The 16,628-nt window shown below is 47.8% G+C and overlaps 1 protein-coding gene across 2 annotated transcripts in view; it reads left to right on the top strand.

Annotated features, from left to right (window-relative positions):
- LOC149344743 (very long-chain specific acyl-CoA dehydrogenase, mitochondrial-like) overlaps positions 1–16,628 on the top strand; it is a 73,585-nt gene that overhangs the window by 18,913 nt on the left and 38,044 nt on the right. The window contains exons 7-9 of one of the 2 annotated variants that reach the window (XM_089546352.1): positions 8,377–8,490; positions 12,938–13,135; positions 14,413–14,661. In XM_089546352.1, the coding sequence (XP_089402478.1) occupies positions 8,377–8,490; positions 12,938–13,135; positions 14,413–14,661 (561 nt within the window). The remainder of the gene's footprint in view (positions 1–8,376; positions 8,491–12,937; positions 13,136–14,412; positions 14,662–16,628) is intronic. The other variant, XM_089546353.1, reaches the window with a different exon arrangement.

The following is a 16,628-nucleotide window of genomic DNA, read 5'->3' as shown; positions in this document are numbered from 1 at the left end:
ACTGTAGGGAGTGCATGCGACAGATGACTGCAGCTGTCAAGCACACACTTGCCACACCGCACATGCAGTCAGAGCCTCGTGGAACCAGTCCGTGCATGCGCCTCCCTCGGTCACTTGTTTTTAACCAGTAGCACGTCACTCCCCAGAGGGCGCCACATCTTGTTTGGCTTAGTTTATGGGGGTTTAACATCCCAAAATGACTTGGGTTATGAGGGATGCCGCAGTGAAAGGCTCTGGAAATTTCGACCACCTGGTGGCTCTTTAAGGGGAGACACAGGTCTCGAAATGAACATTTTTATTATTAAAGATATCATAATGATGTTAGATATGTATATGTTGTAAAGAGGAAGATGATCAGCAGTTGGAGCAGCAGAACTGACGCGAGGCGCGAGACGAGAAGACGACGATCGGCAGCTGAAGCAGCAGAGCCGATGCGCGGCGCGAGACGAGAGCGTGAACTGTTCTGGGACCGGACCTATTCTTGCCCGCTCTAACCGGCCTTCACAGCTGTCAATAAAGGCCGTTACAATGTGGTTTTCTACCTGTTTTAAAAAATATAATTAGTTTCAGTATATCTTAATTAGTTTCCATATTTTAGGAAAATAGCTGAAGGCTAATTAGTTAAATTCTTGCAGGTCGTTAAGACACTTTCTTTCTGTTTTTGGGTTTCGATTTAAATGGGGCTATAGCCAAAGACCTGCGATCTGCAGCTATGCTAATTATATTGCTGGTGAGGTACATCATCATACTATAAAAATGTTAAATTTTGTCCAAGCACCTTAACTATGAAGTTTTGTTAGGTACTGATCAATTCGCGCTAAAGGAACATACACACAAAAACACAAACGGACGAAACGCGTACCTTTCTGTGCCTTCTAGGCGATTTGATCAGTATGAAGCACCAACTAGCCCCCGCTCTTGCAGTGTTAATTGTTAGGTGATATTATTATGGATCACAAATTTTGAAATGCTTAACTCAGCCAAACAGAATCAGCATAGCTCCACAGTTTAGTTCTTTCTGTTGAATGGTATATGATTAACTCGAATTGCACCATAAAAACGTAATAAAAAGTTCTGTAAGGATAGTCATGTTGGCAACAAACATGAAGGTGAGAAAATTGCATTTGAAGTGCGCATGCCAGCCATTCGGAGTTCATTGCGGAGGCCTTAAAAAACAGCGGAATGTGGACGTTCCAAAAATATTTTACAGTAGTGAGTAATACCAGGCAGTGGGGAAGGGGCCCAGCTTTCAAACAAAACCAAGACAAACCAAAGTTGTGGGAAGCGACAGGTGCGAAGTGTTGCTGCATTTCGCTCTGAAATCATCATTTCCAGGCTTTGTAGGCCCGAAATACAGTGGAATCTCGTTGATACGATTCTCACGGGCATTGAAAATAAATAAGTATTATCTGAAAATCGTATTATCCAAAATGGGCTCCAAAAGATCACGAATAATGCATACTTGGCATAGAACTTGGTTTTTTTGAAGCACTTTAAAATAATACGTCACTTTGCGGTGCATTTTTTGTTTTCGACGTCCTGCAGTAAGCTTTTTTGGAACTCGTAGAAACGAGTAGCAGTTTCATCACTGAGCTCTGCACACGCGACAAAGCCACGAAGTGCATCCAAAGCTTTGAGTGCATCATCAGTAGTTAACGGCCGACGATCGCTCCTGCAATCTCCAGCGTCTTGGTTCTCGTCGTCGTCGCTCTCCTCTTCACTGGTAACATCTGCTATGATGTCTTGGACAGTGTAATTCGCATGTCGCCAGTTGGTCGTCCACCGATACAAACTCTTCCGGAGACACATTGGTTTGCGGTCACTCCCAGTTCGGGATGTCAGTCTCTGTGCCATCATCTTCATTTTCCACCGTATCGCCAGACGCATTAAAAAAGCTGCACTTCTTGAGGCAGTTGGCGATGGTTTCAGGTTTGACGCGATCCCATGACATCGCCAGAAAATGGATATGTCAGGAAGGTCCATCTTCAAGTTAGCATCTTTCCGGTCAGTCTTTGTGCCAAAAAGCATTGGACCAACAAGCTCTTGAAGTGAAATTTGACAATTCTTATGGTTCCTGCATCTAGGGGCTGCAGGCGACTAGTGCAGTTAGGCAGATTAGTGCAGTTTCACGTTTTGCAGCCATGAAGTATCAACAGGTTGCATGGCACAATTGTCGACAAATAGAAGAATTTTACTGTTCTTGGCATGCATCCAGGCATCCAGAAGTGAGGAACTGTGAAAAAGGCTCCGGTCATCCATGCCTTCCTATTCACTTTCTAAACGATAGGAAGGCGCAGGTTACACGAGAAGCAGCATGGCTTCCGGAACTTGCCAATGACAGTAGGCTTAAGCTTCTCAGTCTCGTCAGTGTTGGAGCACAACAATACGGTGACTCTTTCTTTGCTTTTTTTCCTCCTTGACACGTCTCACCTTTCATGCTGAGACTTTTCTCGGGCTGAAGGTTGATGAACAATCCAGCTTCATCTGCGTTGAACACATCCCTTGGCTGGTACTGCGAAATCACCGCCGGCAGAGTTGAAAGCCAGTTGGAGGCCTGATCATGGTTGGCAGACTTCCCTTCGCCAGAAACGATCTTATATGACAGGCCATGCCATGTTTTGATTGTCGATGCGCAACGAGGGCACAATCTCATCTGCTTTCTCGTGAACACAACAGTCTCGTCCACATTCGCACCCGCCGCCCTTACTTTGCTGAACCATGCCAGTAGGATCTCTTTCATCTTGCCATGCTGGGCCCCCTTTTTTGTTTCACACCGGCGCCGAAGACTTGTATGTTCTTCCGAATTTCCTCTCGCTTACCAACGATCGTGTTCAGCGTGGAGACAGGCAAACAAAGTTCACGTGCCAGGTCCACACATTTCTTCTCTGAATTTTCGTCGACTTTTGCAAGGATGTCGAGTTTTTCTTTCAGCGATAACGCTTTGTGCTTCCTAGACATGGTGAAGTGCACGGGTGAAATGCGGCACCAAAACAGAAGAACTGACTAATGAGAACAAGTGCAAGCAGAACGCGCGGAACACCAAAAATGGCTACGAGAAATGGCAAGCACAAAGCCAACAAAGCCTGCAGAGCGTTGTCAACACATGTGCCAATCACTGCTTCTTGGTCACGCAATTTTAACGTGCGTACTATGTCTTAGGATAGATGACGCTGAAAACCGCCGGCACGTAGGGTGCCTGGATGTCCGCTCACCTCCGCTTTCAGGGTGGGGACATCCTTTGTACCACCCCACGTTGCCGTTTCCTCCTCGCGACGGTATGTTGGGTCCCTGCGCACTATGCGTGTGGCCTGGTTTCTGTGCAGTTGTGTGGCGACTGGAATAATTCGGATGAACTGGAAATTGGCTCTGATAGTTGTTTCACTCGTGGCGGTAATGTTCGGGCATTTTGGAGGGTGATTTACGCATGATGCAGTTGCTCCAACTACACGGCAATCGAAAAGTTATTATGGACTGCTGTTCTCCATAGCCGCTGTCTGCCCTTAAAAAAAAAAAAAAAAAAGGTTATTTGATCTTCCTTTGTAGTCTTAATGTACAGTATCAGAGTTGCCAAATTCTGTAGAATTATGGTGCATTTGTTGTTCGAGCTTAAGGACTATGCACAGGGCCCCAAGTTGCTCGGGTATGCCAGCAGCGCGGAGGATGACCTGCCAGATATAACTATTTTTTTTTTCGTAGTCAACAGCCGTTTTTCTAACATTCTTTAGGATCCCTTTGTCTTATTACTGCACCATATGTGCAGTATTCTGCGCAGTAATGGCAATTTTTTCTTCTAACCAGTCCGTCGCTGCATTGCTCTTGGGTGGACAGATGGGGACACGTCTAACACGAAATGGTCATATTTTCTGAACTGCTACCTTAGTGGCTTGTTCCGCAACAAAATTATGCAGACAAGTGAGTTCCTCTCTGGGCGATGTTTACCCTTAAGTTGATGGTACAATGCAACGACATCTTGTTGCTTAGTCGTTGCTAAGTAGCTTTTCTTGAGGTCAGATTTAACTAAAACGCTTTTTTCTTTTCAAAACATGAAGCAAAAAGCATTACGCGCGACTGATTCACAAAGGAAGAAGTAAGAGGGGGGGGTTAGTATGCCTCCATGGTATAAAGATAAAATAAACAAACTGAACTAAACGCAGCAACGAGAGCTTCACATATACTCACTCAAGTTACCAGCAAGGGTTCCCAAAAAATACGGCTGCTTTACTGGTAGCATAAGCGTCTTTGTCGCCAGGTTCTGAACAAAGCCCTCTGCAAATTTTGATTTGGCTGTGCACGTTTCAGTACTCGTGTTTCAGCTCTCTGGGTGTATATGTGATCGGTGCACATATGGTGGATCAAAACATGCGAATTCTGACTGCGTGGTGCAGAAGGTGCGATGTGTAACGAGGCAGGCTGTCTGTAATCGGCAGAAGTAAAGTGGCGAGGAACGCTCAAAACATGCAAGATCTTGGCGAAAGTGGGCAATTTCACCCAACGGGCTGCACCCCTTTGTTTGAAGCGAGCTGCTGTTGTGTGTGTGATGTAGCAGCTGAAGATCAAGCTATGAGAGGCTGTTGTGTTCCAGGGTGCTCTGCCCACACTAGGAAAGGGACAGTGGCTATTTCGCTTTGTTCGGGACAGCGCGCGCAGAAAAAAGTGAGAATCACTGGCCAGTTTGTGAGACGGTTCGAAACCAACAGACAACTTCAACGTAGGCGAAATAAGCTATGCAAAACACTTGCATTCCAGAACAATGTTTCCTAGGGGTGAGGGTATAATGCACAACTGTAACTTTGCATCCTCATGATTACAGAAATTAGCAGGCGTCGGAGGTGACTTCTCGCAATTGATTTCATAGTGAACGAGAAGCTGTCCGATTGGCAGCTTTTGGCGAATATGTGACTGCAGTTGAAAATAAGTAATCCCGATTATTGGACTAGTAATTGAAATGAGTATCCGGGTAACAGATTGCACTGGAATATGCTATGCCCATTGTGGGGATATAACGACTGCTTACAAGACACTAAGTTTCCCGGCAGATCAGCTTCGAAAGGTGATTAATTTACCGTAACTAACTTCGATTGACTATATAAACAATATCTGGCACCACCCTATCCTGGCAGAACACCCAATTTGCGGAATAGAGGGTTTACAAAAGTAGGTATGGCAACAGTGACAGGCACGCTGACCTCGCCTGACCCCACGGTGGCGGCCATCTTTGGATCGTTTCGTCCGTCCGCTCCGTGTCCGTCCATCAGTGCCCGCCGTTGTGTCCGTGCTTGTAACGTTGTCGCCAAGTGTACTGTGCATGGAACGGATTTTCAATGTCAAGCGAAGTCCTTTCCTGATCTAGGGACCTCTCTTTTGTCCCTGACGGTTTCTGCCAGCGACGGCTAGAGGCATATTTTGAGAGCCGAGGCGTGGTGTGATGCGTTATAGTGAAGTCTTTCCCCACATCTCTGCGTATTGCAATAATCCACTTCTTTCTCAAAGCCAGGTTGCTTGGGAAACAATGGAAGGAGACCTGCACAAATAATAAACAGGTTTTGTCAACAAGCACCACATTATAGCTGTGGATGCTATACTTTATAGCAATACTGGAAAATCTGATCACACGAACTCTTGCGCGAAGCAGGCATGGCGCGGTGATAGCTGATTTTTAAAATTCCTTATCATTTCAGCACAGTTCTCTTTTCCCGAGGCCGCCCATTTCAGCTCTTGCATATGAGGTTAAAGCTTGAAATGTCTACTAAAAGAGGAAATAAACAAGAAATCGTCATCTTTACAAAACCAACTGACTTTTCGGGTGGCTGTCAACTAAGAAACCATCATCGGATTCGAGAAAACCCACTAGAGTGAAACGCAAGCTTCGTTATTTTGTGGATCGCGCTGGCAAGTATTAATAGGCACAGACTACAAACCTGAACTGCGCGCTCTGGACGCGTACCGGACTTCGCACGCGTCATCAGGTGATAACATTTTTTGAAACGGGCTGGATGTGAGCATGACGCTACACGTGTGATGCCTCATCTTTTCCTGCTTTACAGGACGCCGCGGCTTTGGCAGGCGCTTTTGTAGCGTGAAACAAGCAGCTTGGGCGCCCTAGGCAACCATTTTGCCATTTGCACAATGCACGGCCATTTCACACAATGGTTTGAAAACTAGCTTCGGTAATCATGCCCTTGTAATAAGTCAAATAGAGAATGGCGAATGCAATCCACGTACAAAAGGCTCCAATGGATCTATTCGAGCTTTAGCGTTCGTTACACATGTATTGCTCCTTCTCCAGTGTCATTTTCCATCTCAGCACAAGCTTTTGTGAAGTTCACAAGGCTCCATTGCACGCAAAACAACCTCGCTGTTTCAGGTGTTCGCGATCGCGTTCTATGAGCTATCTCCCAGTCAGAGGTACATGCCGTAATGCCTGACATGCTGCAAGTGACACTTGTAAAGCCGATCAAGAATGCAAACGAACGGTCGTATACACACCTTGTTTCCGTGTGCGTCTACGACGCTGCGCTTGCTGCAGAAAGGCACGCAGCAACATGCTGGCATTCCGAATGGAGCTTGGTGCTAGCACCGACTGTTGTGATGCCAACAAATGACGCAATCACTTGCGGGAATTCCAATGAAGCTCGCTGTGCGTGCATGAGTTCCACGAGGGCTCACGTTGGCGCGTACTCTCCGGGTACAGTGAACTGTCCTCCGAGTTCTCCGGGACGGACTGAACCAAACATGGCCGCCGTGTGCTGTTCATGTTTTTCTCACTAGATGGCGCTAACTTTTGTAAAGGGCCTATTCCAAGTGATAGCAGCAGTTTTCTCTTAGAAACGGCTTGCCGCCCCATTGCACTGAATGCAGCCGAACGAAAGAGTGGGACCCAATATGCCACCGTCTAAAGTGGTGTCCCCACCCTGAATGCGGCACTGGCCATCGAGGCTTCGATGCGCTTGGTGCACGAGCCTGCGAATATTGCTGTTAGAGGCCACCACACTGCCGCAGGCGCAAGCAGCTACTGTGGGATCCCGTTAGAACTCTTTTGCTGCCTCCTGGCACAAAAATCGAAACCGCGTGTGATTTTCAGATGTTTTTGCGATCGTATTATCCAAACCCATGCCGAAATACAATCGTATTACCCGTACAAAAATTGATTACCTGTATAGGCCATCGGCCGGGAACAAAGAAAAAAACAATGTATTGTGCTAAAAAACGTATTAAGCGGAATCATATCAATGAGATTTCACTGTATTTAGCTATTTTAGTCACTGGAGATCGAATTTCCATCCACCTGTCCATCCACCTTCCTATACGAAATCAAATTGAAGTTGTCATATGCACTTATGTTAACCCCACCCCTTATGTAATACCTCCAGAAATGAGTCTTTGAGGAAATAAAAATGAAATGAAATGAATTTAGACCTTGAAACTTTTTAGGCGGGAACTTTAGTGTATTGATCCCGAATTTGCCACTTTTGCTGAATCGAAATTTTCACATTTTTTTATCATTTCAAGACCCGCGCCACTCCTTAATATGCACTGACATTGCACAGTACATAGGCCTCTAGCATTCCACCTTCATTGCACTGCGACTGCCATGGCTGGATTGAACCCACATCTTTCGGGTCAGCAACTGCTGAGCACTATAACCATTTAGCCACCGTGGTGGACTCATATTATGAAGAAGGCAGATTCTCGTGTGCTTCAGCAGCCGGTGGAGGGGCCGGGTGGGTGGGGCCGGTGGAGGAGCGCCATACTTTGTGTGGCTGTACTCTTGATTCATGCAGCCACTTTCGTGGAGTATGTCTTGTGCACACTCTTTTCAGAAATGTTGTTGACGGGCACAGAACAGATGTGTGTGTCCGCAGCCAAATCTGGTGGGTCCTAAATCTATGGTGTGCACACTCTCATACATGTAGCAAGGACAGAGTAGAGGTGTTCATGCCCATGGAGGAAAAAAAAAACTGAGGAGGGAGCGTCCGGCGACAACCTTGAAGCCTAGTCTTAGCAAGTAAAGATATAGTAAAAGAAAGAGAGTGTGTTCCCCCCGTGATCACGCCACGTGATAGCGTGCGGTAAAATCTAGCCCCGCTGCACGCGTGCATGCACGGATTAGCGCAGCAGATTGACTGTAGATCAACTTCCTTGCTGTAGACGCTCCGCGCCACACTACGTGCGTACTAAAACATACCATAGTCAAAACATAAAGGACTGACTGGGAGAGCGAAAAACTGAGGGAGAAAACGACTTCATGAACACTCGGCTTGCGAACGCTGGCCGCATGACGTCACGCTCCCTCCTTAGTTTTTTTCCTCCATGTTCATGCCTAAGCTGACTTGGCTGTACTGCCACTTTAATGTGCATCGGTGCTGTTGTGTGCAGTCTATCAAGACACGGGCTGAGCTGTCTCCAGACGGGAAGCACTACATCCTCAACGGTGGCAAGATTTGGATCAGCAATGGCGGCATTGCAGACATCTTCACTGTGTTTGCCAAGGCAAGTAGGTCCTATTTGGCGACGCCTCTTGTGGGCTGAGCAGGAGGGAATTGCTGGGGGGGGGGGCTTCAAAACTGTGCCACCAAAGTTGCACGATGGGGAGGTGCTTTAGCTGATAGTTACAGGGGTGCTGGCTCCTGACATGTCCTATTACTGATGTGGCATTTACTGTGCTAGTTTTTTGTCTGCAATTTAGTGTTGCCAAATGTGCTGTCACTTGACCCTGCTCTCGCAGCTGAATGCATCATTGTGCAGGCAAGTATAAAAGTATGAAAAACAAACAGTTGTACAGATGTGGTTCTTATTTGCAATTAAAAATGAAATGTTGTACCTAATTCCTGGGCCTTAAATGACTATTCAATATACAGTAAAACCTTGTTAATTCGGACTTCAAGGGAGTGGAAAAAAATGTCCATATTATCTTAATATCGAATTATCGAATGGCCCCCCTAAACTGTCGAAAAACCATTAGAGTGAAAGCGAAATTTATTTTTTGGGAACCTGGGCAATTTTTGTCGCCTTTTAAGACGAAAATTGCATGACAGCTGCGATGTCTCACAGTTCCATCAAATGTTTAATTCATGTACACTATTGGGAGTGCCGCAAGCAGAACTGCTCCACAATGGTAAGATTCTATTCGGCTTCTTTCAGTGTCCAAAATTGTAGCACTGGAGCTTCTTCGCATGTGGCATCTCATGTGAGGAGGCTTCGCTGCACAAACGACGAACAGCACGTAACAAGTGCGGAGTTTCAGCGCGCTGGAAGAATGGAAATACCGCACTGATGGAAGCAAGGGAAGCGTGCTTTTGCGCCAGAAACGAAAACGAAACTACGCAGTCGGACTCTCTGTCAGCTTATCGATGGGAACCTGCCGACCGTGAACAAGCCTGCCTTTGCGCACAGATCATAGGGTGCGCGGGAGAAAATGTAATATGCAGTTCAGGCCTGTGGACAAATATCTGGGCGATCGCCTGTTGAGCACGTCATATCCCGACGCGGCACCCCTGGGAGTCCTGCGGTGTTGAAATAAATGAGCTTCTGATGCCTTAGACTTGCATGGGCATTTGGCGGGACTTCGGCGGCAGTCCGAATTTCTTAATTAACCCATTAGGGCCCAATAAAAATCTAACAGAGGGATTTTCTTCATTTTTAGGACATAATCCTCTCTTATAAAGAGAAACATATAGGGTAAATTTCGTTACGGTTGATTCATTCTTTCCGAAGTTACGCAGGTGTACTTTTTATAGTATGCTGGGTCCTACCCATAGCACATGTGGCTGCTACGCTCCACACCTACTTGGTGGCGTAAATTTTATTTATGTGTCCGTGATTTTTACGCAGGGTGAAATAACTCTTCTTCCATGCCCTCAGGAATCTTTTTTGGCTACACTGGCACCGCAGTTATTCTAATTTGCGCGGGAAGCTTTCTCCTTTTCAAAGAATCATCAGACACGATTGAGCCAGAGTGTCTGCGAACCGCTGGTTGCTGCGTGAAAGGCGTCGGTAATGACGAGTAACTTTCTCACCAAATCAAGACAATCAGCAGACTCGTCTCTAGCAATTTGGCTGATTGTTCTAGCGTTCGTAATTGCAAAGTGGAACTTTCGTGTCTACAGCCACCGCCACTTTTCGTCCCTGATGCCGATGTAGCAGGAGTTGGCGGCTTGATCCGAAAGGTCAACACCTGCCATACCACTGTTGCAAAATGAAAGGAGTTTTGGCTTAAAAAAGTCCTGCTTTTTCGTGCGCTCTAGGCAACCACCCTTCTTCACAAAACATGTAGGGTCAATGCTGTTATAGCTGCAGGCCATACTGAGTACACGGTTGTCCTTAGACTTCAATAAAAGCAAGTAACCTACACTGTTCAAGCAAGGACCAATTTATCGTGGCTGGTTCTATTCCGTTGCTTTCTTTGGATCAAGTGAGCTCTTCCTAAACCCGTTTTGGCGAATGGTTCCTGTAGCCCGAAATTCCTCCTGGCGGAGCGTTACAAGAATGTCTTGACTGCTAAAAAATTTGCCAAAAAAAGATGAAATGGCTACTAAGCGTTGAAACACCTCTGGCAACGACAGAACAACGCGCGCTTACAGAAGTTTCTTTTGTGAACTCAAGGACTTCCCTCAGTAGGTGGGAAAAGCATAACAGTAGACGTCTGCTCTGCAGAACATCCCGTTCTTATAACCAAAACTTCATTATGACCAATTAAAATCACACTGTCGTCATATTCAGAATAGCTAGCGGCAAGTACAGCAGTCTCTGAGACCGCACTGAGCAGAAAAAGAGTTTTTTTTTTTTCACAGGATTGCAAGGAACCGTAAGATCTATGACCTGGAATACATAGGCGCCGTTGTGCACACAGGAAGGCCCAGTGTACTATAGAAAGTACAGCAGCATATAATTCATCATAGCGCAAAAAAAGTTAAAAGTTGCGGGACATTCAGAGCATCCATTGTTTACTTTCGTCTTTCATGCTGCTCTATACTTGAAACTAGAATAATATGTACATAAACATTGCTGTGAGAAAATTGTAAGCCAGCGACTACCGGTGCAGTTCGGGGGAAACAAACATCGTGAAGTTTCAGCATGGAAAAATGACATACTAAGAAGAGGACACGCGTCTTCATAGTTAAGGGGCGTCGGCCGATCCCCGTGTGACAAAAGCATGTCGTACTTGAAAAGAAAAATTAAATCTTTCATGTTGAAATCATAAAAATTTTAGCTGTACTTTTAAAAGTACGCTGGGCGCTAATGGGTTAACAGAGTCCGAATAAGCGAGATTTTACTGTAGCAGCACTGCCCCTCGTAGCATACTTCCTAATGATTGGGAGTATGCCAAAATCACCCAGAGCAGAAAACAGATCACTTATTACGTCTTACAGAACAGTTTTACTTTTGTGCACCAGTGGGAAAATTATGGAACATGTCATCTTTAAAGACTTACTATCCACTTTTCTTGAAAAGAAAAGCACAAGTAGATTCTCAGCAGCACAGTTTCCACAAGGGGGTATGAACGGTGACACAACTACTTGAGGCAGTACGTGACTTTGCAGCAGCTATAGACAGACAAAGCCAAATAGATATTCTCTTTTTAGATTTTGAGAAAGCAGTTGACATGGACATGGACATGACATGACATGGACATGGGTTGTCCAGAGTTCTAATCATTCAGTCAATCGATTGGTCAGTCGGTGGATGCCAGAGTGCAGTGTGGTCGAAACCCATGGACAGCTCTTGTTAAGAAATGCTTTTACATCAGTCCTGTGGCGTTACGTGTAACGAAAGAGCATCGTTGTTGCTGTTTTGCCGTTCTTTAGCTTAGCCGTCTGCAGTGACCTGAGAACTTCTCAAGATTTGTGACTTGCACTATCGGTGAACTGCATCATTACTGATGATCAAGCTTTTGCTGCTTTTTCTGAGAGTGGGCTTTCTTTGTTTCAGGTGAATTTCGCATCCTTCGCAAATAAACAACTCGGCTTTTTTGTGTCATATAGCGAACGCAGTAAATAATATTTCTTTAACGGCGAGCAGAGTAGCATGTCGTCTGCCATTTAGCAAAGACATCCTCATATTTTCCACCAGTAGTAATAACATTTTTTTTTTTTCAATGTGAAGCGTATTGTGCACTTTCAGAATAGAAATTATTTCCGTGATCCTTCGGGTGCCTGCTTCACAAGTCGCAGAGTTGTGATCTTGCTATTTTCATCAATTACGACAATTTGGACAAAATTTTGCACATCGCCCCAAAAGCTCAACAGCTAGTATTTTTGTGGTGGAAAACTATCAAATTGTCTTTCTTAAGGCCTGAATATACTATTTAGGTGAAGAAATAATTCATTTCGATCTGAACAAACAATGGTGCGTCAGAAGATTAAGCTTTTAAGTTAAGGTTAAGAGTTAAGGGGTTAAGGTGTGCCATTGAAAATGTCTGCGGTGGTGCTGTAGCTGTGAGACACTCCGTAGAAGTGCTCTCAGCATTGTCTTCGTGCTCGTGGTGTCTCTGTAGAAGGTTTTGGAAAAAGAACATGCGCAGTTTTCATTGCAAGCCGCCGCGGTGGCTCAGTGGTTACGGTGCTCGGCTGCTGACCCGAAGGATGCGAGTTCGATCCCGGCCGCGGTGGTTGAATTTCTTTGGAGGAGAAATTCTAGAGGCCCGTGTACTGTGCGATGTCAGTGCACGTTAAAGAACCCCAGGTGGTCGAAGTTTCCGGAGCCCTTCACTGCCGTGTCTCTGATAGCCTGAGTTGCTTTGGGACGTTAAACCCCAATAAACCAACCAGTTTTCAGTGCAAACAGTCGAAGGTCATTGCTGCAACCACCTAGTGCTGCCAGCACGTGCGAGTGGCCCCGAGGTGCTTACACCGTCCGTGATGTTGTGCTCAAGCCTGGGAAGAATAGTCCTGTCATTGTGAGTAGAGCAAAGCTGAAAAGGGGGCCTCATTTTTTGCAGACGCCCGTCAAGCTGGACTCGGGCGAGGTGCGCGACCGGATGACGGCATTCATCGTGGAGCGCTCGTTTGGTGGCGTCACCTCGGGGCCCCCCGAGAAGAAGATGGGCATCAAGGGCTCCAACACAGCCGCGGTGCACTTTGAGGACACAAAGGTGCCCGTGGAGAACGTGCTTGGCAATGTGGGGGAGGGCTTCAAGGTAAGGAAGGGCCTTGCTACACCTACCAGCATGTTCGACTCTTGCACATTCATGGCACCACACAGCCACTTTGCGCAGGAGCATTCAAGATGTCGTGTTGCGTTATGCCTGCAGTGAATCGCATACCTATTTACAATAGCTTCTGTTATCACTCTGCGAGCAAGGAAGTATCTATTGGTACCAGCCACCATGCTTAATGTGTGCCTTTGTTCGGTGTCCTGTGGAATTGTGACATGCAAGAAATAGTCTTTCCATGCAGACCATAAAGCGTGGCCTAAATATTTTTGAGGAAAGCTTTATTGTGTTTGCGTGTCATGCAGCTGCTGAAGGACAACTCTGAAGTTTTTTTTGAACATCTTGAGTTGATAATCACATCACATTCCTGAGTCCCATCTCTGCAATGCAAAAAATTGTTTTAATGCGAAACCGTTACTTTCAAGAGAACTAAATGTGCTCATCTGTGTGAGTGGTGAAGGACAAAATTATGGGCCAATGCAAATTTGTAAAATGACCAATGGCTCCAAAGTTGAATGCCGTAATGTTAGTGGCACCACCAGAGGACATCATACTGCATGAATGTATGGTGCTAGGCAAGTTGATGACTGAACATTCTGAACTTGAAAAACACTGTTAAAAACGGGACATCATCATCATCATCAGCCTGACTACACCCACTGCAGGGCAAAGGCCTCTCCCATGTCTCTCCAATTAACCCTGTACTTTGCCAGTTGCCGCCGCTGTATCCCCGCAGATTCCTTAATCTCATCCGCCCACCTAACTTTCTGCCGTCCCCTGCTACGCTTGCCTTCTCTTGGAATCCACTCCGTTACCCTCAAGGACCAGTGGTTATGTTGCCTTTGCATTGCATGCCCTGCCCAAGCCCATTTCTTCCTCATGATTTCAACTAGGATGTCATTAACCCGCGTTTGTTCCCTCACCCACTCAAACCTCTTCCGATTGTTACACCTATCATTTTTCTTTCCCTAGCTCGCTGCGTTGTCCTCAACTTAAGCTGAACCCTCTTTGTTAGCCTCCGCATTTCGGCCCCATAGGTGAGTACCGGTAAGATAAAAACGTTTTACCGGTAGGGTTTTACCGGTAGGGTAAAACGGTACACAGGAAGAGAAAAAGATGCACACAGATGTTCTTTTTTGCTGTTTTTCTTTTGTTCAGAACGTCACGCTGCAAGCACTCATTGTTTTGTGGCTGCATGCGTGGATGCCAGTCCTGCTCGTGAGGAGGGTGCTGATCCTGATGCAAGTCTCCCCTGTGTGCAGGTGGCAATGCAGATCCTGAACAACGGCCGGTTTGGCATGTCGGCCGTGCTGTGTGGCACCATGCGGACGGCCATCGCCAAGGCAGTGGCGCATGCCACCACCCGGGCCCAGTTCGGCAACCACCTCTGCACTTTTGGCAACGTGCAGGAGAAGCTGGCCAGCATGGCGGCACGCCTCTACACGGCCGAGTCGCTCACCTACCTGCTGTCCGGCAACATGGACCGGGGCTTCACTGACTACCACCTCGAGGTGGGCACTTCCTGGGGGCAGCCACACCCGGGGCTTCACCCGGGAATGTTTTATTTATTTATTTTGTAGTGTGCCAAGTGTGACAGGTTCCGCTACCACCATGCGCCGACACTGCGCTGCGCCTGACGACGACGAAGTTATGCGCCGACACTACGCTGCGCCTGACGACGACGAAGTTCCCCCGCTCTCTCCTCTCTTGGTGCTGGCTACGCCCGTCTACGCTGCCAGACCCTGCACAGCGGTTCGGTCTCTTGAGGACGCCTAACAAACACACCCCTACAATTGGTGGAGGTGCGGGGTTCGTCCCCTACCAACCTGGAACTCCGGAGCCGTACGCTGCCGCCTGTGTCAACCATGCCAAATGAGACTGCCCCAACACCGGCGGCCAGTTCAACCACCGTCATTTGTTCTGGCGCCATCCGGCAGCGTGACCCTGCCCTCTTCAGTGGCACTGCCGACCAAGATATTGACGACTGGTTGTCATCGTATGAGCGAGTGAGCAGCTACAACAAATGGGATGACACTATCAAGCTGAGTAACGTCATCTTTTATCTCACGGACGTGGCAAACCTCTGGTTTCGAAACCATGAGGCGGACCTACCCACTTGGCCCGTATTTAAGAAGAGTTTTGCGGAAGTATTCGGCCGCCCTGCGGTGCGCAAGCTCCGTGCCGAACAGCGCTTACGGGACCGCGCTCAACACACCGACGAGACCTTCACAAGTTACATTGAGGACATCGTTGACCTCTGCAAACGTGTCAACGCCGCCATGCCAGAAGCGGACAAGATCCACCACATCCTCAAAGGCATCGCTGACGACGCATTTCAGATGCTCCTCGCGAAAAATCCTACCACCGTCAGTGAGGTTATTAAGCTTTGCCAGAGCTACGACGAGCTCCGCAAGCAGCGCGCTTCCACACGGCGTGCCGGTGTCTGCGACGAGGCCCTCTCTACACTGGCCCTGGGCGGTACTTCTCCTGAGGACTCCCCTCTTCTCAACCAAATCAAAGCCTTCGTTCGTGAAGAGGTCGCTCGCCAGCTGTCCCTCATATCACATTTTCAAGACCCCGCCCGCCAAGTTCCTGACTCGACCCCGTCTTTGGCTCCTACCATTCGCCGTGTCGTGCAAGACCAAGTCGCTGACCTGCTACCGTCAAGCCCTGTGCTCCCGCCTGTGACAGCACCCCTGACGTACGCCCAAGCAGTGGCCAGGCCACGACATACGCCGGCACCCGATTCCTACCAGGCCGCCCCTTCTTTCCGTCCGCCGCCGCCGTCTGAGCCCCCGTCTCAAGCTCCGTTCTCAAGAGTTCGCCCACATCCTACGAATCCCTGGTGTACTGCGGACAACCGACCCATCTGTTACGCCTGTGGTCGGCCCGGCCATGTTGCGCGGCTTTGCCGCCAGCGCCTTCCGCCTTCTCGACCTGATCTGCGCTCCTACCCGTACGATGCCGAACTATCCTCGCCGAGAAGTCCACCTGGTCCCCCCTTTGTTTCCCCTGATCGCCAAATTTACACCACTCGCCGATCGCCTTCCCCTCGACGCCGTTCCCCTTCTCCGATGCTGCGACGTTCTAGCTCCGCACTTGAGGGAAACTAACAGCCACAGTTCCGGGGGCAAGAACTGCGCTTGTTTCGAACTCCTCAAGTCCTCCGAGTCGTCCCGCTAATGTAATCGTAGTGTTCGTGGAAGGTGCCAAGGTTCTCGCCCTCGTCGACACGGGCGCTGCAGTATCTGTTATAAGCGAAGCTCTCTGCCGCCGACTCCGCAAAGTGACTACCCCACTTTCTGACTTTTCGCTTCGCACCGCCTCATCACAGCGCATTCATCCCTCAGCCGCATGTACGGCCCGTGTCCTCATTCAAGATGTTTTGTACACCATCGAGTTTATTGACTGCGCTCGAGCTGAAATCGCCTTTTCTCCGCTGTGTGACGCTCCCTTTTGCGACGTACCTACGCAGTCT

Source organism: Amblyomma mixtum, chromosome 5 (assembly GCF_055824585.1).
Source record: "Amblyomma mixtum isolate Tamu chromosome 5, ASM5582458v1, whole genome shotgun sequence".
Lineage (NCBI taxonomy): Eukaryota > Metazoa > Arthropoda > Arachnida > Ixodida > Ixodidae > Amblyomma > Amblyomma mixtum.
This window is presented reverse-complemented; position numbering and strand designations above follow the sequence as displayed.